Source organism: Pseudonaja textilis, chromosome 7, assembly GCF_049901715.1.
Source record: "Pseudonaja textilis isolate UNSWEBS1 chromosome 7, rPseTex1.2, whole genome shotgun sequence".
Lineage (NCBI taxonomy): Eukaryota > Metazoa > Chordata > Lepidosauria > Squamata > Elapidae > Pseudonaja > Pseudonaja textilis.
Genome location: NC_141996.1, coordinates 58,251,508 through 58,278,243, shown reverse-complemented (window position 1 = coordinate 58,278,243; position 26,736 = coordinate 58,251,508). Strand labels below are relative to the sequence as shown.

The window sequence follows — 26,736 nt, the reverse complement described above, 5'->3', positions numbered from 1 at the left end:
CACCTTACAAATTTGGCAAAACAAATACAACTTAATTTTTTACATAGTAACAACTGATATTATAATACACCATGAAATATATTACATTAAATATATTATATTATAATATAATCATATTCTATCCCCCCAAAATCACTACTTATAACTTGTTAGCCCTGGTGGCAGCATGCGTCACTAAATAATGCTAGATTTCCCTAATAATCTCTGCATACCTGGTTCATTGTCACTTGTTTTGAGGGACTCTTCAGACCAACTTCTATTGCTTTTGACCTCTGACCTTTTCTTGGTGTCCCTTTCTTCTGTGCAGTCTTTGACCTTTGCAGTGGCCTCTGGCTGAACAGCCTCAGCTAAATCTTTCCTGCTTTGCCGGCCCAACTTGCCGGGTGGGGATCTCTCTGGTGATACCTGCTGCTCCCATAGTTCCCTAAGATGCTGCAGGTGACGCTGCTTTTTGGGATGGAGCCCTGTTAATTCAATGCACACCTTCAGGTTGGTCACCTCATTACAATTGGGCTCTTTTAAGTGGTTAGAGGAATTGTTTGTCATTTCCCTCTCAGGCCAGTCATCTAATGGAAAAATAACTAAAAATTAATCAAAAGGCCCTGAACTTGAAACAAAAGCTATAGTTCACTTGTGGGGGCAGATTCTTTCAGCTTCACCATTACACTTGCATTTTAAACATTTAGCTCAGGAAAGGGTTGCATGCATATGGCCCTTTACATTGTCCAATGATTACATTGTCCAATGACTAGTTTTTAACCTTTCAAATTACCAAAATACATTCAGGGAGAATTTTGGATTGGCAGGATCATAAAGGGGCATATTTCACAAACCATGCCTTAAAACAGACCAACCAGGGTTGATTACCTTTAGAGGCCTTCTTCTTTTTTGCTTTTGAGACAAATTCTTCCTCTAGTTCTTCTACAAAGTTTTCTTTAGGGGTTTCATCATTCTGCATGTTCTCACCAGAATGTTTACGCTTTCTGTCCAGATATGGGCATGGAACCTGGCTTGTATCTTCAAAAGATTGGTCATTTGTCTTTTCGTACACAGTATATCTCTCCAAACAAATATCTGCAGGAGAACTTTTGTCCTCAGGAATTTCAGAACTCTGATCATAGATATTTTCTGTGTCAATGAAATAGCCTTTAAATAAAGCCACATTATTAATTTGGTTAGTGTATTGTTCAAGAATGTATTTGATCTCTTCGAAGAAAATCTAGTGATTATCTCCCTCCCTCCCTCTCCCTCCCTTCTCTCTCTCCCTCTCTCCCTCTTCGAAAACACACATCTTTTTCAGGCTGAATATTAAGAGACCTGTACAAAATAGGAAAACCAAGTTTATAAAAAAATTACTAACATTTCACAAAACTATTATTTCACAAAGAAAAGAAGTGGCTACAACAACATTGTCTACCTCTAATACAAATGCAGACCAAAAAAATTATAAAATAGACCCACAATCTGAAGTTCCAGGCAGCATGCAAAGATTTTGAATAAAGTCCCGCAAACCTTAAATATGGATCTTAACCCTTGCTACCAAATTGAAATCTGTAATGCAATACTATAGGAGAAGGAAATTATTAAATACACAACTGGCAAGATAATGGCAAGTTATTCATTATGTTTTATATGAAATAAATTAATCTGCAAATGAAATCAACTGTAGTTTTTCTCTAATCCCAGCCAGTGTTTTTTGCAGTGCTTCTCCATCCCATCCTTCAAATATACACCACAGTCCTTGGGTTGGAAAAAGCTCAGCATCCTTTTTCTGAAGGGTAATGTAGATCAGGAATGGAGATGGTCTGTGGACAGAAAGTGACCTAGCAGTCTCTCCTGTTATGCACTAACTCTTCCTATTACACCCATACTATGCAGCTCTTTTCCCACTGAGAGGGTTAGGCAATTATATACCTTGTTTTCTTTTCTCTAATATCTAGCCATTAGTTTACCAATGAAGAGAGCAAGGCAAGGAGACTGGAGAAGGGTATTTTGACTTTAGCTCTGTACTTTCTCAGCCTACAATTCTCTGAATTATGGTAATATTCATACAAGTGTATTCATTGAGTAAGTAAAGTATTTTAAAAGTGCAATACAACTCCATGTGTAGTTCAGCGCCTATATGTCATTGCTATCTTTATTTCAGAATTTTGCCAGTCCTTCTCTTTCAGCCCAACCAACATCATAGTGTTGTTATAGGAAAAACAGGAGGCAAGAGTATTAGAAATGTTTGCCACCTTGATTTATGTGTAAATAAAAGCAAGATAAAAGATAAAATAATAGTAATAAATTTTATTATTTTATCCAACTATGGCAGACATACAAGGCCATGAAAACTGGTTTGATATTTTGTATCCTTAATGTTGCGCTAAACCTTAAAGGCAATGCTATATACAATATAGCAAAATTCACTTTGACATATCAGATATTTCATATTGCAGAAATGGATCTAAACAAACCAAATTCTGTATGAGAAAAATACAAGGATGAACCTTGAAACTTTTATTCCCCCACCCCACCCCACCCTTGCCGATCTTCATCTAGGGAAGAAAAATTAGGCACTTCTCTTAGATTCATATGTCTTTTTTATATTTTTGTGATTCCAGGTATTGTGTGATTTTTTTAAAAAAATATTCTCTCCTATTTTATCCTCCTGTCTTGTTTGTCCCATCTCCCACACATACACATATTCTTTCTTTAATTTATCTCATCCATCTTATTATTGACTTAACTTCTTCTTTTTGTAACATGCCTTATTTTCCCCAGCATCCCACTAAAATAGTTGTTTGCAAAGCAGACTTGTCAAGTATAATCCTAAACACTGCCTCAAGGTTGACTCAGCCTTCCATCCTTCCATCTAGATTGTTGGGGGTAATATGTTTGCTGACTCTGTAAATCACTTAGGGAGGGCTGTAAATATTGTGAATTGGTTTATAAGTGTAAGGGCTATTGCTATTTACTCTAAAGCAGGCCTGTCCAACCCATGGCCCATAGGCCGCATGCAGCCCTGAGCACCCAGTAACGTGGCCCCATAAGATAATAGAAAATATAAAAAATAAAGGGAAAGTATTATTTATATACATTAACTATATCATATATTTCATCTGAAGCCTATGACAATTCCTCTTTGAGTGAAGAGTGAAGCATTGAGTGATGCAGCCCAAGCAAGCCAAAAGGTTGAATAATCATGCACTAAAGCGTATGGCCTGTGGCAAATGTTTTAAGACTATAGTCTTGCAGAAGTTTAGAAACTTCAGGAGAGAGGCTATTTTAGAAAAGAAAGTTTTAAACTGAGTAGTTTTACAGCAGCAACTCATACTTGTTATGGGGGATACTGGGAACAAGAAGTACATCACCTAAAGCTTTTAAACAAAAACTGGCATAAGGTCTAAGAAATAAATATATATTTTAAGATAAAGCTGTTTTTTTTGTTTTTTGTTATTTCCAAGTCAAAATAAAGGCAGTAAGAAATAACCCCAAGATGTCTGCAAATCTTTTCAACTTCTTTTTCTATGAAACAAATGGTATAGTTAGCACTTTAACTCCTTCTTAACTCTTATTTAATCTCTGTATGGATGTATCATTTATTAAGGTTTTACCATTTAGCAGATTGATGTTCCATTCCTATTAATACATGGTAACCTTTGAATACAACCCCAAAACATGGAATCTGACAAGATCTATAGGTGCATTTTTTACTCAGCCCAAGATGCTCAATGTTCACTTTTATTCCAAGACATTATATACATATCCCTCAATAATTTAGTATTTTTTTATCCTATAGCATTCAAAATAAGATTTGGTATTAAGGAGTAAGTAGAAATGGGTATGTGATTGATCATTTCTACTTTCTGGGTAATTTTAAGGTTTCAAGTCATAGGATCAGTCTGAACATATATTTGATAACTACATTTTGTAGAAACAAAGCTGTTAAGTTCCAGAAGAAAATATACAAAACAGTAAAATTAACTGGATAACCCAATTCCACCACATTTCTTCATGCATGCACTGCTTCTTAGAATTATTTCCAAATACTCCTTTACCAAATACACATTTCAGTCAACTGATATGCACTATTTGTATCAAACTTATGCCATGATTGCCTTTTATTCAAAGACAAATAATATCATTATTTGAACTTTGCTACCTTTGATAGGGGCTAGTTCTTCACTCAAATCCTGTCACTTGCTGTGGCCTGCCCAAATACATCAGAGGAGAAAGAGTAGCTGCTTTTCTTTTAACTGTGTTTTCTACACTCACAGAAAACTTGGCTGAAACCAAAGGCAGCCACAACAAAAGACACAGACAGAAAAGACACTAGAAACAAGCTCTGGATAGCAGCTGGAACAGTAAAAATTTCAAAGACGAAATTAACTGACATTACCCAGACAGAGGTCTCCTTATATTATATTAACAGTGCTTCAATTTTTAATTGGTAGGTGAATCATAAGCAACATATCAAAAAAGTTAAGGAAATAAACCAGTAAACTGCAATTGAATTTCCTATCAATTCAGATATTCAAATGTATCAATAAAAGTTATACATGCATACATACATACATATATAAATACACAAAGTTCCCCAACTATTCAAATTAGAACTTTTCAGCAAATAAATAGCTCTCCTCCATAAATCTGCTAAGACTAATGTATGCTTACGTCTGCTTTTGTCATTTGGCCCAACAATGACATCTTCCGAAGAGACAGAGTTAGGCTTTTTCTCATTTTCTTTCAAGTTTTCCCACTCTGCTTGGTTCAATCGGCAGACCTCTGAGTCTTTGGTTGCTATATGGCCTTCTCTCTCTTTCATCTCCAACTCTGAGAAGCGCATCATTGCACGCTAGAAAGAGAAACGATATGAAAAAAGACTCACAATAAGAGCTACTTTATTTACCTTACCTTAAATGAAAATACATTCAAATAAAAGTACATTCAAAATGAAATATGTAAGGTATAAAAATTGAGGTACATACAATTATTTGAGCTATGTATAATTACAGAATTTAAAAATCTCAGTATGCAAATGATACTGTATTTATACATATAGAGAGATGCTATGGAGGTGTTTGTGTATAATATAGGCAAGTAAACATACATTTTGAGAAATATAACAAGCAAAAAAGAAAAACAGAACAATGAGTAAAGACGATCGTGGCCCACAATTTCCCTTTGTGTATTTTTGAAATGAAATTTTAACTCAAACTTTTAAGAGTCTTATAATAAAAATTTGAAGAACTGACCTCACAGTAAGCAGCAGGTAGACATAAAATACTGTCCTCTTGTAATCCTTCCATCTATGTAATTAAAATGGGCACTCAATGGATCATTTGGATAATTTCATCCATTTTTATAAGCATCAACTAATTCTTTTCTTAACAATGCAAACAATTTGGCTTAACTCATCTTGTCATAAATTGTAAACTTAACCTACAGTATTTGCCATCATTCAACATTAAATTCATTACAGCTTCTATTCTTCTATGCTATGTTTTTGCTTAGTAAAGAAGTTGCATTAATTTACTAAAATGCAGCTCCTTTATCAAATGCCACATTTAGAATGTTAATTAGAACCTTTGCCATTATTGTACAGTGCTGGCCAAACAAGCTAGCAAGCTATAAAAAAACTATCCATACAAATAAGAAACACACATTTTTTCAGCTCTTCACTATTATATACTTCTTGAGATTAAATTATTTATTTACATTTGATTTGTATCTATTAATGCTTAACTTCCTCTCATCTCATAGCAGTACCCTCATATATGCAAATTTATCATGAATTTTGTCAACAGACTTAAATTTGTAATATATACATACATTCTCCCAACCCGCAAAACATCAACTTTCATTCTCAACTGCAATTTTATAAAGCAAATATTGTTTTTGGGAGGTTATCCCAGACACTCACCTGCAAGGCCCGTTGTTCTCGACTCAGTTGACTAGAATCTGCATACAGTTCAGTTGTAACACACTTGAATCGGTCACCTACGTAACCAGCAGAGTTTGCTATTCTCTTTACCAGCTTAGATGGCTTAGGTTTCAGGAGTTTGCCATCATTAAATTCCATACCCTCAGTCCCATCTTTGGCATATGTCTGATTGATTTCAACATTTGACTGTGCATTTCCCATACAAAGCTGTTTGGCATCATCTGGCATTTTACCAAAAGACATAGCCAAGCCATCATTCCCATGAGCAGTCTCCAGAAACACAGAAGAAGGGGGAATAGTCAATCTCTCTCTATTATGGCTTGATGAAAGTTCATCTTTCCTTAAGTTGAAGATTGATGGGTGTGGATTCGGAACTTGCTTAGAGTTGTACACTTCATGGAAATTATTTCTCCCACCTTCTTCTCTCATTATAATAAAATCTCTATGCTGAAAGGCTTGTTCCACCTTGTGCTTCATAGGGTCATTTGTTTGATTACCATTTTCAATAGGAAAACTCAGATTTGTCAGACCAGCTTCAATTTTTGCATCTTGCTCATCTCTCAATTCTGCAAACGTAAGTTTATCACTTTTGGTACTATTTTTATTTTGACTTGAACTTTGGTGTGATTTCACATTTCTCTCTGCGGGTACTTCAAAATGTAACTTTGTGCTGGTTTCTAGCATCTCTGGCAATCTGTTTCTCAAAGCAGGGTCTTCATAACGGAGCCTCTCATGTGATCTGGATCTCCTTTCTGATTTATCATCTTTTACTTCAAGAGCTGCATGGGATAACAACATTGGATGCACCATTCCAATACCCAATGCATCTTGATATGTCATAAAGTCACCACTGCTAGTTGGTAAGCTGTATGGAATAGTAGGTTTAGGAGCCAAATGCCCAGGGAAAAGACTGCCACTGGGTAAAAGAACCGGGTGAGGATACACAGGTCCTTTTCCATGTAGAGACAAAGGACCTAATGCTAAACCATCTGGAATTGGATATGGGAGATAGCTTCTTGCATAGGGCAATGGTGGAGATCGGAATGCATCATTTGGAGAGAGAAAAATGGAACCTGGAGCAAGAGTGTTTTCATTTGCTTTGAACATAAGTTCTTGATTACTGCATTTAGCTGCCTTATTACTATGCTTTGATGGTGGTGGTGATGACAATGACGATAATAATGGTATTGAAGGTTGTCCTATATGCTGTATGACAGATGCAGTGGTTTCTACAGAAATATTAGTTTTGGGACAATCTACATTAGCATTTGGAGCTGGAGAAGCAGATGCTGGGCGACCTTCAGTTGATAAAGATCCTGAAATATTATTAATTACTGTTTCTGTGCCTCCCATCCTAGGGCAAGATGAACTTCGTTGTTGAGGTGTTACCCAATCAGGGGTTTTGTTTTTCAACAGCATGTTTTTGCCACTGTTATCTTCATTAAGAGCTGGACCAGGAACCACCCAGGAGGAAGGCACAGTGCTAATTATCTCAGGTCTATAGACAGGACAACCATTTCCAGGAGAAATAGTTTCTTTTGGAAGATCACCTCCAGGTAAAACCAATCCTCCCCCAGCAGCCCTGCTATGAACTAACACAGTTGGTACCATTTTCTTAACCTGATCAGACTTAGTTATTTCTGCATCAACAACTTTTGATGACAAATCCAAGGGTTTGTCAATGATATCTTTGGTAATAGTTTGCTGCTTTTCTAATAGTGGAGGGGATCTGCTATCTTTCCGGTCATGGCCTGTTTTCCTTACATGCACTGCAGGTTGCTGAGAAATTTCATTTGGATCATGTGTTTTGGGAGCTTTCCCATTTGAGACTCTGGAAGAAAATTCACTGCTTATATTCATGTACGGCTTGGGGAGTGCAATTGAAGGAGAGGTTGAAATTCTGGAAAAGTGTTTTTGGAACTCTGAGTAAGTATCTCCAACCTGTGTTGGGAGATGCATTCTAGGTGATGGCCTGGGTGAATGTGACAGCAAAACAGAAGGATCAGTTGGCATATTATTAGCAGTTGGTTTACCAGATGTAACTCTGGGTGGTTTACTATTCTGAATATGTGGATAGGTATGAGAGTCTATGGGATTTGCTTGACTCACTCCCATCTTCCAAGATAAGCCTTTATCTGGACAATGTCCCAAAGAGGGAATTGCAGGTGATGCTGATGTAGCCGAGATCCTCATTGGTGAAGCTAATGACGATGGAATGTGGGGAGCAACATAGTGAGAAGGTGGCAAGTATAAAAAACGTTCACCATTTGTACATACAGGTGAATAAGTCACATGCTGCGGCAAGCTAAAATTGGACTGCTGAGGTAGCAAAGCCTTATACATATTCAATGAATACTTGTTTGGTGAGTCAAGAAAAGGATAAATAGCACCCTCCATATAAGGATTTACCCAGGGTAGCCTTAGGTAACTAGCACCATTGATGCTGAGAGGACTTTGTTTGTCACTTGAGCTTCTGTCCAAGCCTAAGGTCTCCCCAGTTGGAACAGAACTCTTTTGTATTCCAGGTGGTGTTTTGTAAAGAGCACTAAAGCCATTTGGGTTCTTTCCAGCTCCATTTTCAATTGATTCAGTGGGATTAGATTTGAACTGTATCTCTGAGTTCCTTTCAGGACCAAATCCAAGGCCAGCAATAGTACTTGTAGCATCACGGGGCTTGTCTGAGCCAAGTCCACATAAACTGGAATAGACAATACTACTGGGGACTCTAAGTCCTTCCCGCATAAGTCCAGAACGATCCATAGTCAGAGCTGCAAGACTGTCAATGCGATGCACAGCTGTTGTATCCACCTTTGAGGAATTAGAAAATGATGTTACTTTGGCATCTAATGAAAATGATAATCAATACTACAGTTGGTATTTTTAATTGATGGAAACAATAGGTTTTATATAATTAAAAACAATAAATGGAAATGAATTTAAGCGTTTAAAAATTGCAAAATGTTTCACATAGGAATTAAAGAAGTATGTTTTTTTGTCAACCAAGTTTTATTTTTTCAAAAAATTAAGAATAACTTGACAGGCATCCAGATCAGTGGTGGGATTCAAAAAAATTTACTACCAGTTCTATGGGAGTGGCTTGGTGGGCGTGGCAGGGGAAGGATACTGTAAAATCTCCATTCCCACCCCACTCCAGGGGAAGGAGGCAGAAAATAGATGGGGTGGGGCCAGTCAGAGGTGGTATTCTAAACTACTCAAAATTTCTGCTACCGGTTCTCCAAAATATTCAAAATTTCCGCTACCAGTTTTCCATTGTTCAGAACCTGCTGAATACCACCTCTGATCCAGATCCTTTTCTACTTAGCAAGCATACTACCTTTCAACAATAATCTCTCAAAAATGTTCCTACTTAAATGACACATTCATAAAAAGAAATATATTTCAATAGTCATATCTTTATCATATATAGTCCTTTTTAAGGGGGATTATTATAGAATAAGTGTCAATGTACTGATATACATATCTAAAGTAAGAGATGAGAGAAAATATCCAAATAATACTTTTAAAAATTCTCCTTACCAATTAGCATAAATTCCAACTTTATACAAACACTTGACTAAAAGTCCCATGAACTTAATAGGATTTACTCTAAGTAAATAACTATAAAGTAGCATATAATTATAACTTCAAAGCTTGCAGATTCCAAATAGGATGTAACCTGTTGTCTGTGGAGATTTTCAGTCATCCAGGTCATAGTTTTATCAAAGGTGCTTTTTCAAAAGGCTGGACTCTTTTTTTTTCCTTGAGGAAGAGGAAGCTAGCTAGGCACTCTCAAAGCACTTAGACTATAGTAAGAGTTAATATAGACACTTGTACAATTGTCAATCACATAATTCTTAAGTGTGGGATGGGTAACTGTAATATTATTTGGAACTACTGTACATCATAGAATAAGAGGCCTTAGGACTCATTCTAAACAAAATATAGCATGGGAAAGTTTTACCATAAAGCCTTCTTCGTGCCACAAAAAAAGAGAGACTTAATGTCTAAATACCACATTTGAATATGCTTCATCACTTCCAACTGTAATTAATTATCTGTAAATGAAACAATATGTAATAGGTTAACAACAACAATTGTATCTTTAATCTGTATTATCTGTTTCTTACCACACTGTGGTTCAGGTGATTTTCTTCCCTTAACTCCAGCCTGCTTTTCAAGACATCGCCATCATTTACAGGGATTTTTCTGTTTTAAAGGAATGTTTAAAAACAGGTTTAGAAATAAAATTATGAAATCTTATATCTTGATATGACTACTTTTTCCTATTAAACTTATATTAAAATGCATTTGTGCATATTATGGATACACAGCATTCCAAATTATAGGCAAAAGAGTGCAGTGGAGCATTAAAGGAGCATGAGAATAACATCTATAGGCATTCATTCAGTTTCAAAAGTCTATAAAATGAAGTATAGTGTTTCTTTATAGACATACAATAACCTTCCTAGTTAACATCTCAGGTTGGTCTATCTTTTTTGAAAAATGAAGGAAGTAAAAAATTATCACACCCTCCTAATATTATACAAAAAATGAGCTGTTCAGTGACAAAGAAGAAGCCACACATCTGTGCCTTAGCAGTGCTGCAGCCCAGGGACTTGTTATCATAGAAAATGCCAATAAAAACGCTCCTTGGTGCCAACTTTCAAATCCCAGGGACACAATTGCTGACATATAGCAGAAGGAAAGTTTCATCATTACCCAGAAGAGCCAATTCTAATCTATAATATTTAAAGTGACATTATCAATATATAAGATAAAGGAAAACTCATTTTTATCGTTTTTATCAAATATTGTAGCAAAACAGAGCTGGCCAAATACTTTAATACAATTTTATATGTGTCCTTTTACTAGTGCCTTGATAATGTAATGCCAAAAGTCCTCATCTGCTTTCTTTTTCTTTCTTTCTTTCTTTTTCTTTCTTTCTTTCCATATCACTTTAAAAAGAAAAAAGCTATATATCTTCAGCAAGATTAGCAGTCTATAGCCTTTAGCATAACCCCTAGGAGAGACATCAGGTAATAATTGTTGTCATGTCACTCCAGAGTACTAGCAAAGTGGGTTTCAGAAAGAGAAAAAAGTGGGGCGTCAAGAAGAGAATAGCTGTCATCAGCTACTATGTGCACTTCCAATCAGAAAACCATTGAGGAAATACGCTCCTCAACAGAACAATGCTGTAACATTAAATACAAATATTGTATTTACAATCGTTTTATCAAGTTTCCCATAAAACTTATTCTGAAACTTTTATTTGTAAAATGGGCAGATGAATGGAATGTTCTCTGCTGTGGTAACAGAAAATAATAGTAATAATAATAGTGTAATTTAAGATTTCTGATACATATTTACCTGTCTTCATTAATTCCACACATGCGGACTCTCTCGCTGCTCATCCAGCTATGAACATTGCCATACAGGGGAGTTGCAGAAAGCATGACGTCGTCACTTAGAAGAGACTCTTTCTTCACAAGTGTTTACAGTCTATTTAAAAACAAGAACATATGGAATGTAGAAAATTGGCCTAGAAGAGAATGCAAATATAACAGCAGAATCACCAGACTTTTTTGAGAATTAACTCTGAATGCAGGATTGATAAATACCAATAGTTCACACACACACACATACACACACACACTGCACTGAAGAAAATTATAGATATTTTCTCTTCATATACTTTCTGAGAATTAAGATTTATTCCATACTGTTGATAAATCTAACACTTTTAAAAGTTTCATTCAAATTTAGAAAACTGAAACCATTCTATTTTTATGAGTAAAATATACCTGACTTGTACTCAGGAAAGAAACAACCATTTAATAGTCCAACAAAGTATACCTATTTCATTCTTCTACAATATTACTTTGAAATTATAATGGAACTAGGATTTAGAATGAATATGTCATCAAAGGGAATCCAACTAACTAATTAGTTGTATCATTTATTGCATGTATTCCTAGCTCAGCTAACTAAAGATGTTAGAAATTGTAGTCCAACATAGCTGAGAGATCGATCTACTACACTGCCAAGCAGTAAAACCATAAAACATTAAATGAATAGTTCTAGCAGAAATCTATTATCTATCTATCTATCTAATATGCTGCTTCAATCACCAGAATATGTTGGCATTTAAAACAGAATACAAATAATAAAAAGAAACTAGAACCAAGAAAACAATACTTCAACACATTGGAGAAAGGTTGAACCAAAGTCAACCACAACTATAACATCAATACACAGTTAGGAAGCAGATCATTACCCTATTCTAAGGCCTTCTGAAAGAGCCAGGTTTTCAGAATTTTATCAATTCACAGTAGGGTTAGGGCTATGGAGATTTCGAGGGAACAATGTTCCACAAGATAAGAATACTTACAGAGAAGGCATGCCTCCTATAATGCTGGGGCCTGAAACATGCCACTTTACCAAATCTTTGTGGTTGGGGAAAAACAACAGGAGAAAGATGGTACTATAGGTAAGCAGGTCTAAAACACAACCTTCAATTGTACTAGGAAGACCAGGACATCAGTTCACAAAGCAAAGATCCTGAATGGACAAAACAGAAGTTCCCATAACTACTCATACAACTGTCAGTTGTCACTTTCAGTAATTTTCAAGGGTAAAGTGTAAAATGCACTTCAATGGTCCAAATTTGAAGTGACTATGAAAAGGACTTCCTGATCCAGGAAACAATGTAATTAGTGCATAAATTGGATTTTTGAAAAAGTGTTCATGGCTGCAACTGCCACCTAGTTCACTGAACATAGATTGAGGGAAAATGAGAATTCCCCAAGTATGTACAAATTTTACCTGGGGAACAGTGGTGGGATTCAATTTTTTTTACTACCAGTTCTCTGGGTGTGGCAGAGGAAGGACACTCCAGTCAGAGATTGCGGGTTCTCCAAACTACTCAAAATTTCTGCTACCGGTTCTCCAGAAGTGGTCAGAACCTACTGAATACCACCTCTGCTGGGGAAATGTAATCCTATGAAGAATTAAATTTCTGTAACTGGAAAGTTCTTGAAACCAAACCCATTCAATCCCATTCCAGTCTTTATAGACTCCAGACACTTTATAGATCTCCACAACATTAACTGCCTGGCCATGGATCAAAGTATAAAGTTGCATGTCATCCACATACCAATGATGGTTGATCACTTACTGATGGATGAATGTCATCTAACACTGTTACATAGCTGTTGAGTAGAAGCAGGAAAAGTATTAAGCCCTCTGGACAGCCCTTATACAGTAAAGGTTTCAAACTAGGTGTTTCCTCACCTACTAACACCGATTAGAACCAGAGCAAAGGAAGAGAACCATCATGACCTCATTTCCATTTCGTGGAGATTGTCCATAACAATACTATGATTAAAGGTTTTAAATATCATTGACAGATCAGACTAGGGAAGTTGTACTATTTCTATTTCAAACTTGACAGAGACATTCCACAAGGTCAATCAATGCCCTGTCCGTATTATGCTCAGCTGTATTATTAAAAAAAGCCTTATTGAAGAAGGTCCAGATTATCTTTGATAGGTCTTGATAACCAGAAGAAACAAGTGACCAATACATAGCAGTGCTAAGATTCTGATGGACTCTGTCCACTTCCTTGAGACTCGCAGGTTTAAACTCCTCTCCAGATAATAGAGCAGGGCTCCTGTTCAGTCAGTTCCCCAGAACATGTCCAACCAGAGTCCACTGAATGAATCCAAGTGTCAGATGCCTAGCATATTCCTCACAACATAATGTTTATCATGGCTCTCCAGCCACAAACAAATTAACAGATTCTTAAAAGAGGGCACTGGATGGCATTCTGCAAATATGATAAGAGTGGGAAAATAATTACATTTTGCTGCCCTTATCACTACCATGTTGGTCATAATATAAGCTCATGCAAATATTTAGACTCGTTCTTATTTCTTATTTCTTCAGCTCTGTGTGTCTGACCCTTCATGTACTGACACTCCTCCAAAAACCCAAGGGGTCCAACAGAATCACAACAAAAGTCATTCAGATGCAATCCTATCTAAAGCCATTCCAGAAAGCAACCAAGACATCTGCTCACCCAAAGATTCAGAAAACTCCATGGGCACTATCTGGAAATCAGGTGGTATAAGGGAAAGAGTGATTTAATAGGTCCAATCTTTATACAGTGGGAAGCAGTACTAAAAATGTCCAAAGGAATCAGAAAGCAGTTTTAATATGAAAAAATATAGGTGTTAATGTTCTTAATCTTCAGATCATATTATACTATTTCTTGGTAAGCTAGAAAAAAGTGGGATAGATAGCACCACCACCAGATGGATTCTCAACTGGCTGACAAACTGTACTCAATGAGTAGTCCTTAGTGGGTCTAAGTCTACATGGTGAGAAGTAAGCAGTGGGGAGCCATAAGGTTCTGTCTTAGGCCCAGTACTCTTCAATATCTTCATTAATGACTTAGATGAGGGAATAGAAGGGAATTTACCAAATTTGCAGATGATACTAAGCTAGGGAACTTACCAAATTTGCAGATGATACTAAACTGGCAGGAATAGCTAACACCCAAGAAGATAGGCTCAAGATCCAGATGGATCTTGACAGACTAGAACACTGGGTCCTATCTAACAAAATGAAATTCAATGTAGAGAAAAGTAAAGTCCTACACTTAGGCAAGAAAACCCAAAAGTACACATATAGATTGGGTGAAATCAGGCTCAATAGCAGTAACTATGAGAGGGATCTTGGAGTCTTAGTGGACAACCAGCTAAATATGAGCCAGAAGTGTGCAGCAGCAGCCAAACAAGCTAATGCAATCCTAAGTTGCATTAATCAAGGGATACAATCAAGATCAAGTGAGGTACTAATACCACTCTATAAATCCTTAGTCAGACCACACCTGCATCCAGTTTTGGTCACCACACTATAAAAAAAGATGTTGAGGTTCTAGAAAAAGTGCACAGAAGAGCAACAAGAATGATTAGGGGACTGGAGACTAAAACATAAGAATGGTTACAGGAATTGGGCATGGCTAGTCTAGTGAACAGAAGGACCAGGGGAGACATGATAGCAGTGTTCCAATATTTGAGGGGCTGCCATAGAGAGGAAGGGGTCAAGCTATTTTCTAAAGCAACTGTAGGCCAAACAAGAAATAATGGATGGAAATTGAATAAGGAGAGATTTAACCTGGAAATACGGAGAAACTTTCTGACAGTGAGAATAATCAATCAATGGAACAGCTTGTCCTCGGAAGTTGTGGGAGTGTCATCACTTGAGACTTTCAAGAGATTGGACTGCCATTTGTCTGAAATGGTGTAGGGTCTCCTGCTTAGGCAGGAGGGTTGGACTAGATGACCTACAAGGTCCCTTCCAACTCTGATTATCTGTGAACAGGGACTATATCTAATATTTGATCACCCATGTATGTTGCTTACCTTGTCTTAAATGGGTTAGGCCTGGATAGCTCTTTACAAGATATAAGATTTACTAATCTTATTAATATAATTCTTTTTCATATATTTTAAGCCTCAGTCACATAAAGGGTCACATAAGAAATCATAAAGAAACTAGTGCAACAAATCACTCTTATCAGAATTCATGAAAGTCCAGGATCCCTCCCCCCCCTGAAATCAACACAGTCCTTATTGTTGTCTCTTATGCACTTTGTAGCAAATTTCTGGGAATCTTGAAATCCAAACAGAAATCAAGAGTCCTGTACTTCAAAACCCAATACATTTCATAGCACACAGCATTGAAAGGAGCCATTCGGAGTTTTCAAAATTCTGCTCAATGCAAGAATCCAAACTAAAGCATCCCTGCAGATGGCTGTCCAGAATCTGGTTGAATATACCAGAAGCAGTGTTCAGCATCTCCAATGACAGTTGGCTCCACTAAACACTTTTACGGCCGCAAAGCTTTTCCCAATATTCCGCCTAAATATACTTTTCCATAATATCTTTGTGCCACACCCTGCAGTCCAACAAAATTATGTATGACATCTCTTCAGTCATATTTTCTAAAATCTAAAACAGCACATCCCAACCTTTTGTGCATCAGAGACCACTTCCATGGAGAGTGTTTTTTCTGTGGACTGGACAGGGTGTGGTTTTGCAGTCTGCATCCCACGAATTGAGGGCTTTGCTTGTTTGTGTAGCCCAGTTTCTGGCATGCCACAGCTGGTATCAATCCATGGACCAGGGATTGGAGACCCCTGACCCCTTAATTGCCCTCATCTGTCTTTGTAAGATTTATCTTCTAGTCCCTTCAGCACAGGGGTGGGATTTTACCACTTTGAACCAGTAGAACCGGTTGTTATGATTCTCAGTAGTTCAGAGAACTGGTAAATCGGGCCCCTGGCTGGCCCCGCCCCTCTCCATCTGCTTCTACACTCCCTGTCCAGTCAGTCCTTATCGCACATGCACGACAATCGCTGATTGCATTCTTCCCTCGCCCGGCCTTATCATAAGCCATCGCTGCCTGCAGTCTGTCTTCGCCCACCCGCCTCCCTGCCAACCATCGCTGTCTCCTTCCACCATCTAACCTGTGATCTCCCTAGGTAAGTGAAGCTCTGCAAGCCCCAGTCGTCTCCTGATTGCAGTTCCAGGATGGCCCTAGGCCACCACCACCGCCATGCCACCCTCAACGCTCACAGCCTGGCAAGCTTCGCCCCCCCCCCCCCCCAGTCCCCAGCCTCCAGCTTGCCTGGCTTGCTGGTGGCAGAGAGGAAGGCGAGCCAGGGCTGACCCATCACAGCTTGGGTCCTCAGCAGCCTGCATCTCACCCCCGCCTGGATTCTCTGCAGCTGCTGGGCCTTGCCTGCTAGGGGCGGGGGTGGGGCAACCAGGGAGCATGATGCTATGACACCCTCATCACCCCTTTGCCTGCCACCCCTTCCCTCTGTCACTTGCCAACCTGCACGCTTTGGCTGAGTGCGGGCAGCCGCTGTGAGAATGGTGCAAGTCAAGCCTTGTCAGAGCGGATCTTCCTTCCCCGTCAGCCTTCCCTTCCAGCCCATGGAGCTTGCACCATCCTCACAGCGGCGGCCCGCACTCAGCTAAAACACTCAGCCCAGCGAGGGAGGAGCAGCTGACAGAGGGGAGATGTGGGTGAGGTAGCCTCGTGCTTTCTGGTCGCCTCCTGTACCCCCAGCACCTGTGGAGAATCCAAGCAGGGAACGAGATGCAGGCTGGAGGGGATCCGAGTGGTAACGGCTCTGCCCTGGCTGGCTCACCTTTCCCTCTGCCACCAGCCATAGGAGGAAGGTAAGTTTTGCAGGTGGTCAGGAAAGCCAAACCACTGCCTAGCCCAGAGCTGCCGGCAGGGTGGACGAGGCTGTGGTGCACACCTACCTTGAAGTTCCCAGTCCTTTCCTTTCCCCAAAAGAGGGAAGGAAGTCCCACCCATGGCCCCTTTGTTGGACCCAGAACCTTGCCTGCCGGCTTTTCTGGGCAAAGCGGCACCGGGTATGAACGGATAATCGCACCCGGTCCCTGGGACTCTGGGAGACTGCCCAGGAAGAACCGTTGGAAGTGTGTATGTGTGTGTGTGTTTTTCAAGTGGGTCTCCTAGCTTTAGGAGAGGGAAGGAAGGGAAGGGAGAGCGAGAGGGGGAGGGAAAGAGAGAGAGAGAAAGAGAGAGAAAGAGAAAGGGAGGGAAACAGAGAGAGAGAGAAAGAGAGAAGGAAGCTACAAGAAAAGAGGGGGATGGAAGAGACAGAAAGAAAAAGAGAGGGAGGAGAAAGTGAATGAGATATATGGATGGATAGATACATGGAAGGAGGGAGGGAGGGAGAGAGAAAAAAAGGAGAGGAAGAAAGGACACAAACCCTGGCTTCAGAAGACTCTTTGAAACACCACAGCAATCTAGGGCTGGCCTGGAAGGGAACTTGGAGGTCATCTAGTCCAACTGCCTGCTCCAGCAGGAAATCCTTACAAAATCATAGAATAGCAGGGTTAGAAGTGTGTGTGCGCGCGCACGTGTGCATGCACGGCTGTCAAAACTCCAAAAACAGGTCAAGTAGCTCTGGGGAGGTCCGTCATAAATTAGAACACTTGCTAAGCAACTGGCCATTAAGCGAAGACCAGTCACATGGCCACGTGGCCCCTCCCACCCAGTCATGTGATCACCAAGCCCCTCCCACCCAGTCATGCGACCAAGCCACACCAGCCAGTCACATGACCACCAAGCCACGCCCACAAATTAAGCCACACCCACAGAACTGATGGTTAAAAATTTTGAATCCTACCCTGCTTCAGCATCTTTCTCTTCTCAGAACAAGTTTCTGATTCTTTGTGTGACACCTAGAACCGGGCCCAGTGCCATGTCCAGAATGTAACATGGTGTCCAACTAATGTAATGCAAAACTACTTCCTGTGATTTGGATGCTACACTTTTATTGATGTAGTGTAAATCTGCATTTGCCTTCTTAGTAAATATGTCACACTGCTAACTCATATTTACTTTGCAATCAGGTACAATTCCAATATCTCAGCTTCCCATATATAATTCAAGACAGATGGCAACACCAAGCTGACCTTGGCTGAACTCAAAAATTAAACAGAATTGGATCAGGTTATTACCTGGATGGCAGATCACCAGAAATTTCCAGGAATATAAACTAGGCGAACATTTAAAGAGAATATTCCTGGAATAGGTTAACATGAAAAATTAGTTCCGTACTATTACCAACAAGCCAATACAATTTGTCTCTAACAAAGATGAGCCAAGGGAGAGAGTGCCATTTATTATTAAGCTTGATGTCCTCCTTTCTAACCTTTATTTTTATCTAATTGAAATATTTCACATATATCTTGATTTAATTTCTTTTTGTTCCTTTTAGCCCATTTCTTTAACCCATTAAGATTTTTTTTCTGTCTCCAGCAGCATTAGCTATACAGTTCAGTGTCATCTACAAATCTGAAATCTTCAACCATCTCATTAAGAAAAAAATGTTGAAGAAAACCAGTCAGAACTGCACTTTATGACACCTAAGTTAATACTTACTTTTAACTTGTTAAGGAAACACTTTTTGAGTATCATTTTTAAATTAATTGTTGATCCACCTAACAGACTTGCCATCCAGCTCATAATTTAACATGTTGCCAATCAGAATGTTATGGCCTTCTCTGTGAAATCACTAGATGTCTGTGGAGATTCTCAGTCATCCAGGTCACGGTTGTCCCAAAGATGCTTTTTTAAGAGGCAACTGGACTTTCTAAAGAAACTTCTTGGATGAGAAGCGAAATGTCTTCAAAGAAAAACTAGAAAGTCCAGTTGTTTCTTGAAAAAACACCTTTGGGTTCTCTGTGAAATGTTTTGTTGAAGTCAAGATATGTTCAATTTGTCAGATAATCTACAAAGGAAATTAGCCACTCAAAAACGAAATAAATCATTAAACTGAGTCTAAAGAGATGCCCAGGTATGGAAGCAGAATGAGATGAATCTTTGAACATTTATTTCTCAGACAGAAATCCTATTCAACACTAATAACAAACAGCATGTCTGTTTCTATTTTAAAGAAAGTTTCTAAGATCCCAATCTTGAAGAAAAAGCTGAAGGAGCTATGGGATAGGAAAGTTGGACTGTCATAAAGAGGAGGTTCTAATTTTTAAATGGTACCATTTTAATTTTCCTGGAGTAAGAATTTGCATATCAGTCCAGAAAGGTGTTAAAAATAGTTAGTAAACTCCTCACTCTTGATTTGATTAAGTAACCAAACCCTAGTGGCTTTCACCATTGGAGTTGTTTTTGAGCTGCTGTTGCTTTGAGTGCTTTCAGTAATTCATTGACACCTGTTCACTCCAGGGAAAGAAATCATTAGTGGGCTCACTGGAAAAGCATTAGTAGTCCAAAAGGATCAGTGCTGTGTACAACAGAGAAGTCAGCTGAAAAGCAACCAGATTTTTGTGTCCAGAACAGAACAACTTTGCTTGTCTTTATTCCTTCTAGAACAAGCTATCTCCACCAGCATTAAATTCTACTTTGCTGCATGAGTGAAGTGTCAGGACAAGCTGCATTTTATTAACCCGATTATCCCAACGCATGATTTATTCCAGTGCCAGATTTTAATTGTTCTTTGGAGGCTCAGTCGATTATTTTGATTGAAGTTCAGCCTACATCCTGCTGTTAGATGCTGGGTTAACAGGATACTCCTTCAGGTTTTCCTCTCATCAGAAAAGAAAGAAAAATGCAGGGAAACACCAATGAGTTAGTGATGCCTTATATTACACACTACGTGTACAATCCTATATATGCATGAGAGAGTCCATGGCATTGAGTCCATATGGGATTAATTGGAAGTAAAGTGTTTTAGATATAACAATAGCACTTAAACTTCAGTGCTTTACAGCCTTCTGTGTTCTCATTTTACCAATCTCGGAAGGATGGAAGAGGCTGAGCCAAACCTTGAGCCAGCAAGGATCGCACCCCTGGCAGTCAGCAGAATTAGCCTGCAATATTGCACTTCTAACAACTGTGCCACACAAAAACAAATACTGAAAATATATGTTCCTTGTGTCCAGTTATTAGTTTAGATGTAACAGAGTCACAAAATCCAATGCACAGAACAAATTGATTTTAATGAAATGACATGCTCCCCTAATATCTTCCAGAGTAACTAGCTCCCAAATCGCTAGAGCAGGAAACCAAATCATATCCTTCCTTTCCTCATTTCCCTCCCCAATCCCTTCCACTATTACCATAGTGGCTAGAAGAAATTATTGTGCTATCATTCAAAAGGAGTTATTCCTCTGGAAAGATGGGCTTGCTGAACAGATTTACCGTTTTCCAGATGTACAGCTCTTAATGTTTTCAAACAGAGCAGCCACTGCCTGGAGAGAGTGATTTAAAGTTTTACATAGTTAGTAGTGGCCCAGTGTGCTGCCTCATCTATAAGGAATGGAGTGGACACAAAATCCAAATAGAGAAGGTTGTGTGTTAGGAGGGAAGAGCACCACTCATTCTCCCTCCCCTTTCTGAAAATAAAACATGGCAGGAAGCCTACTTATTGAGCTTTTGATATTTTTGCTAATAATGCATTACTGCTATCAGCTACCATGCCTGCCTGGTTAAGATGTTCATATTTTGGAACAACAAAAACAAAAGTCACTCTAAGAATGAAATCCCCAAATATGCTGTTTTGGAAGTTCCAATGAATGGGAACACTCACTTCTAAGAACCCTTAATTTTAGAAATGCATGAAAACTCTAAGTAAACCGTACAATAATAATCAGTGTAGGTATGATAGTTTACCTTCCATAACACTGCAATAATCTTAAGAAAAGAAAGGAATATTAAGAAAGCACAGAGAAAAAGAAAAGTATTTTGCTATCTACTGCAAGACAAACATCTCTCTGCTATTCTATTCTGCAAAACTGCCTCAAGCGGAGGAGTTGGCAGAGAGAGGCCCTGCACAGACAGCTCTTTGAGCAGCACAGCTGCATGCCAGTGAGTGAAATGAAGCCACTGAATTAGGAGTGAACATTTTTCAGGATCAGAAATTGTTTGGGGTGTGTGGGGTGGCTGAGCCAGTTCTTGGGGATTGTGCAAAATGAAGCCAAGCACTATGATCAGTGTGTGTTCGTTTTAGGTGGGTGGGATGACAAGTTTGCTAGTTCTTGCTCGTTTTCAGGGTCATGCTTTGCAGTTGGATACATACATACGTTATTTATAATCACCACCGCCCTGATGAACTTTTTTTGAACTGTTTAAAAGTGGAGGTCTGTTGAACAAACAGCGGCGCCACTGCCAGCCATAATTTCATTGCAACAAGCAACAGACTTTAACTCTTCAGATTCCCATCCTTAAGCCTTTCCTTGTAGGGGGGGGGCAGTAAGAGGAGGGAGTAAATGCTGCTTGTGTCCCTGATGTGTGATTTTTAGATAAAGAGCTTTTTCTAAATAAAGCAGTCCATTACTCACTACAACAGGAACATTTATAATTGGTGACTAAAGCCATAGTGAAATCACTTTCTTGCTGACATTCAATCTCTAATTTAAACCTAAATAACTATTCTCACCATTTATCAGAAACTTGTCCAATCACATTAGGTTAAATTGATTCTTAAACACTGGTAGATAAAAGCAGGCTTTTTTAGAACTGAATTGATCTTAGGTAGTAGGGAGCCTCAAGAGTGATGTCAGGAGATGGACCTATGCTAATAAAAATTGAAAATGTAAGTAGAAATGTTTAGGCTACAGATCAGCCCTGATTACTTTGCATAACTAAGTTTTCAGGGAAGTTAGTTGGGTAGCATTTTCATTTACTGTTTCAAAATAAATTTATTTCAAAGTTATGTTTAAAAGTAGTGCATGTGGTTAAATATTAGAAACTCTTGGTTTATTTGGCTCGACCTTAAATTTAGGTAGTTTCTATTGGTTTTAAGACCCACTTGTCAGCCAGACCTTCTAACTAAGAATTATGGAAGTCAAACACATTTGAAGAATTCAATCAGAAATGGATTAAATTTGTCCCAATTACAATATACGTTCATGTGTGTTTCTGGGTGAACACACTCTCAGTCAGGTTAGATTCCCGGCAACTGCAAGGCCAAGCCCCTAAAGTTTTCTAGAGCTAGATTGTAGTGGTAATTAAGGCATCAGGCTAGAAACCAGGATTCTGGTTTAATCCTGCCCTAGTCAGAAGTCACCGGTTTACTCTCTGCCAGTCACTCTCTCTCAACCCCAGGAAGCAGGCAAGGGCAAAACACTTCTGAAAAATCTTGCCCTAGAAAATAGCAGGAACTAGTCCAAGCATCTCCAGCAATTCAAACCTAACTCAATATTATTCCACAACAGTTCTCTTTGATGGCACAGTAATATATAGTATATCAGTGAATTTGAAAAAGAAATGGGGGGCAAAGACTTGGGAGGAGATTACAGAAAACTTTTAAACGTGCTCACCACCTTCCCATATTTAATGGTGTGGAAAGCATCCGGCTACTTAGCTGCAACTCGCGCATGCTGGGCTGCGCTACTTGAGCTGCCCGGTACTGCTGAAGGAATAGCACTAACAGGTTCAGGTTCATTCGGCGCTAGAAGCTCAAAGCTGCCGCCGCCGCCGCCGCCGCCGCGAAAAGAAAGGAACCGCGCCGCACCTCCTTAAGAACTGTCCGCGCTGGCTTGCCCGATCCCTTGCTGAGCGACGAGGTGACCCAAGAGGCAAAAGTCAGGCTCTAACCGCCGCGTAAGCTACAGAAATTCCTTCCCAGAGGTATCTCCCTGACGGAGCTAGAACGCCAATTTGCAGGAGGGGGTTTCGCTGCGAAGGGAGTGGCGTGCAATAAATGCATAAAGAAATGCAAGCGGCAACCTGCTTCTCGATTCTCGCCCAGCCTAATCTCCCTTCCCCCTCCAGTCAACCGCGCTCAGGTTACAGGGCAGACACGAAAAGAAAAAAGAAAAAAAAAAGAATCTCGGCGCTTGGCCTCTCTGGCTGAACACCCAGTTCTCCGGGCACCATTGGCCGCCGCAAGTCCGCGCCGCTGTGAGGCAGACAAACGAGTACACGCAGAGCCTGACTTGGCCGTTTGATCTTCCCCTCCCCGCTCTTTCTTCAAAAGGGGAACGTTTGCATCTCCCTCGCAACGACAACAGACTTTTGGCAGCTTCTGACGCCAGCGGCTGCGGGCGCAGAAGCAAAGTTTTTCAGGCACGCTCCTGCCTTCACAAACTAGAAAAACCTGATGCCTACGGCCAAAAGAAGCCGCGGCGGAGCTTTGCTCTCGCCTCCTAGGAAGGAGGGGAGGGGTCAGGGGAAGCCATTCAGCGTGCCAAGCGTCTCTCGTCTCCCTCCCCGATCGCCTACGCTTTCCCGCGATCCTCCTGGCTAGGATGCCTTTATTACTAGCGAGTGCATTGCAAAGGTGAAACCAAAATCCACAAGGAAGCCCCATCGGGGCTCGGACAGCCGTAGTGAGTCAGGAAGGAGAGAGAATGCACCGAGTTCCCTTTTGGCGCCTTTACTCTTTCCACCTCCAGCTCCTCTTGGCGGCCCGCCAGTTTCCACTGCATAAACCACAGCTGCCATCAGCTGAACTGCAGGCGGCTCTAGCGAGCTACAGCTATGGTTAGTGTCGGCGAGTAATAGCGGGAGCCGAGCGAAGCACGTAAGACCTTCCCCCCAAAAAGAAAGCTTTGACCGGCACACGCCTCATAGCAGCTTTCAGTTTTCTCCGAAGCAAGCCAGAGAAGAATCGCCCGTAAAATGGTGCGTGCTCTCTCAGAAGGCGAAGAGTCAAGTGAGCTATAGAAGTGCCCAGTCTCCGTGATGCTTTTGAACTCTTAGCCGAAACCATTACATGCACCGGTCATAAACTTTTAGGAGTGACTAGATAAGCACATCCAAATTAAAATTCTAATGGCCTTTTCTCAAACTATAGTAATCTATACGAGATAAATTAGACTGGGAAATTGTGAAGTCGCGATACACACTTGGCTTAGTTCACACGTTGCGTTACCTTATTACACGAGTACATATATTTCATTTTTCCTCCAGAGGCGCAAAGTGGGTAGATGCTACACTTTCCTCTGTTTTTTTGTGGCTGGCCCCAAAACTTCCAGTGAACTTGCGATTCAATCAGGGCCTAGTCCGATTCCATAACTAGTGTGCCACACCGGCTTATACTAAATGAAGCCCATCAGTTAACCTATGTGTAGGTGAAAACGCTCTATATCTTATAGCAAACCGATTCGGATCGAATATGCATACTTATAAGGAGTTTTCTTATAAGCTGTGCAGTTAGTGCGACCAAGTTCTTCCGTAGTGTGTTAATCCCTAGTGTATACAGAAGCTACTCGAATGTCGTAGGCATATTCGTTCTTTTGCTAGCAATTACTGAATGCTTAATAAATGCGGTTGCATACATTTGAATACAGAGTTGTTCGCGGAGGCAAAAGAAGAACGTAATAAACACAGAGCCGTTTGCGAGGCGGCGAGATGGGAAACGAAGTGACTGCTGCACGGATGGGGCGGGAGCAAAAACTGACCTTTAGCCGAGATGTCTGACCATAAAACTGAGCACAGGGCGCCTGCAAGTTCTGACGAAGTAAAAATACGTATCGGAGCTCTGCAGAAAGCTGCTTAGTTTGGCAAAATAGCACGCCCGGTCAAATGTCGGGAGGCGGGAGGAGTATTACACTTCCTCTTCTCTGCGATCTCTTTCGGTTCCCTCGAGGCTCCCAAGATTGTCACGTACAAAGAAGAGATCCGGACTTTCCAGTAACCACAATGCTGTTCGTCGGGGCGACTGTGCATTGACGGGACAGACGCCGGTATTAAGCAAGCGATTCAAGTCCTGACACACATGAGAGTAGAGGAAGGAGGAAGCGTCGCTCTTGCAGCTTTAGGCACGGGAAAAGCTGAGTTTTAGGAGCTGGAGCGTAACTCCTTGCAAATCGAAGAGCGCTGTTTTAGTGTGGCAAGAGGAAGCAGCGGTGTTTGAAAAATATGGCATCTGCGGCCAGGGGGCTTTCCTGCTGTGTCAGTAGACTCGGGAAGTCCCTGCTTTGAAAGAAATCGAGGGTCTAGCCTTCGTTTTGTTTCCCCGAGAGTGGGGGCACAATCGGCAGCTCAACAATTCTACTTTCTCATTAGCGCCACCCAATCCTTTCTGTGGTTGCCTCTATTACACACTGAGCTTTAGACCGCATCCGCAGCACCAGCGTCTCGCCTCGTTTTTTCCAGTTTCATATTTCCCTAATCGTGAAGAAAGCGGTATGCTTTCTGCCTTTTGACGCCATTTGCCAGCAAAACTTGTGAATAAGTGATGCGGAGAGAAATGGAGGGAGGGGAGGCCGTCAATAAGGGAAAGGTAAAATGGCTGTGAGCCTTCAAATAACCTTTCTGCCCGTCTTTCTCACCTCATTTCTGCCAGAGGCTTCAAGAATGGAGAAACAGCGCCCTCCCCAAATGTCAGCCTGCGCAGTATATTTCCTCCACAGGACTAATGCATGTGTGAAGGGAGACTGGCAGGGCAGGCAGGGCAGGCAGTTACCATTTCAAGGGGACTGCCCTCTTGGGAAGGGTGCTCAGTCAGAAGCTCAGAAAGTGAATCGCCTTTAACACGATCACAAAAAATGGCCCTTTGAAACTGCTGCTTGAAGAGGGATTACGGCACGGCGATCTCGTATCTCTTGCTCTACCTCCTCCTCCCTATATGCGGAGGATAAGAGTACAGAAGCAATCCTTTCTATCCTAAAATTTTAGTTTTAAGGTAGAATTCCCAGAGCTCGAACAAAACAATTTCCCCCCCATTACCACTGAAACATTCTGTGGGAAAAATCAGTTCCCAACAACCGTTCCTGGACCGGAGCAAAGCAAGAGAGCATACGATGCTCGCTCTTTCTGGGCAACCTTAGAGCAATGGAGTGCAACCCAGCGATGGAAGACGCTCACTTCCGTCTGGATAAGAACAAATCCTTGGCCTTTCCCTTAGCTCCCACCTGATTTAAACACCCCGTTAGATATTTTTGTCTTGGTCTCCCTGACCAGGCACGCCATTTTAGACAAATGCAGGATCAGGGGCGAAGGTGCTGCTGCTTTCAGAAACAAGCAGGCAGCGACAGTCTTAGTAGTGGCGAAAGAGGAGGAACAGTATCAACAGCGGAGATTGCGCTAGCGCAGGGAGCGATGCATCCACCGAGCCAATCTGCTTGGCGTGAATAGACCCATCAGGTAATTAAGCAAACATTTCTCTTTTTGGGTCGGCCAAACCAGAGCTTGGGGAAAACGCGGAAGAGGCCGCGCTGGCTTCCGCTGTCGACTGCAGCCACAACCCCATTAACCTTTTGAAGGCCTCTTAGGCCCAGACGGAAGCCAAG

General features: G+C 40.5%; 1 protein-coding gene across 9 annotated transcripts in view; it reads right to left on the bottom strand.

Annotated features, from left to right (window-relative positions):
• BCOR (BCL6 corepressor) overlaps nt 1–26,736 on the bottom strand; it is a 94,523-nt gene that overhangs the window by 40,377 nt on the left and 27,410 nt on the right. The window contains exons 1-8 of one of the 9 annotated variants that reach the window (XM_087937739.1): nt 24,904–25,137; nt 11,297–11,428; nt 10,057–10,135; nt 5,909–8,737; nt 5,241–5,294; nt 4,660–4,840; nt 868–1,146; nt 213–566 (exon numbers count right to left, since the gene is read on the bottom strand). In XM_087937739.1, the coding sequence (XP_087793865.1) occupies nt 213–566; nt 868–1,146; nt 4,660–4,840; nt 5,241–5,294; nt 5,909–8,737; nt 10,057–10,135; nt 11,297–11,382 (3,862 nt within the window). In that variant the 5' untranslated portion in view covers nt 11,383–11,428; nt 24,904–25,137. Of the gene's footprint in view, nt 1–212; nt 567–867; nt 1,147–4,659; nt 4,841–5,240; nt 5,295–5,908; nt 8,738–10,056; nt 10,136–11,296; nt 11,429–24,903; nt 25,138–26,736 lie in introns of those variants that run through there. The other 8 variants (XM_087937738.1, XM_087937742.1, XM_087937745.1 and 5 more) reach the window with 8 other exon arrangements.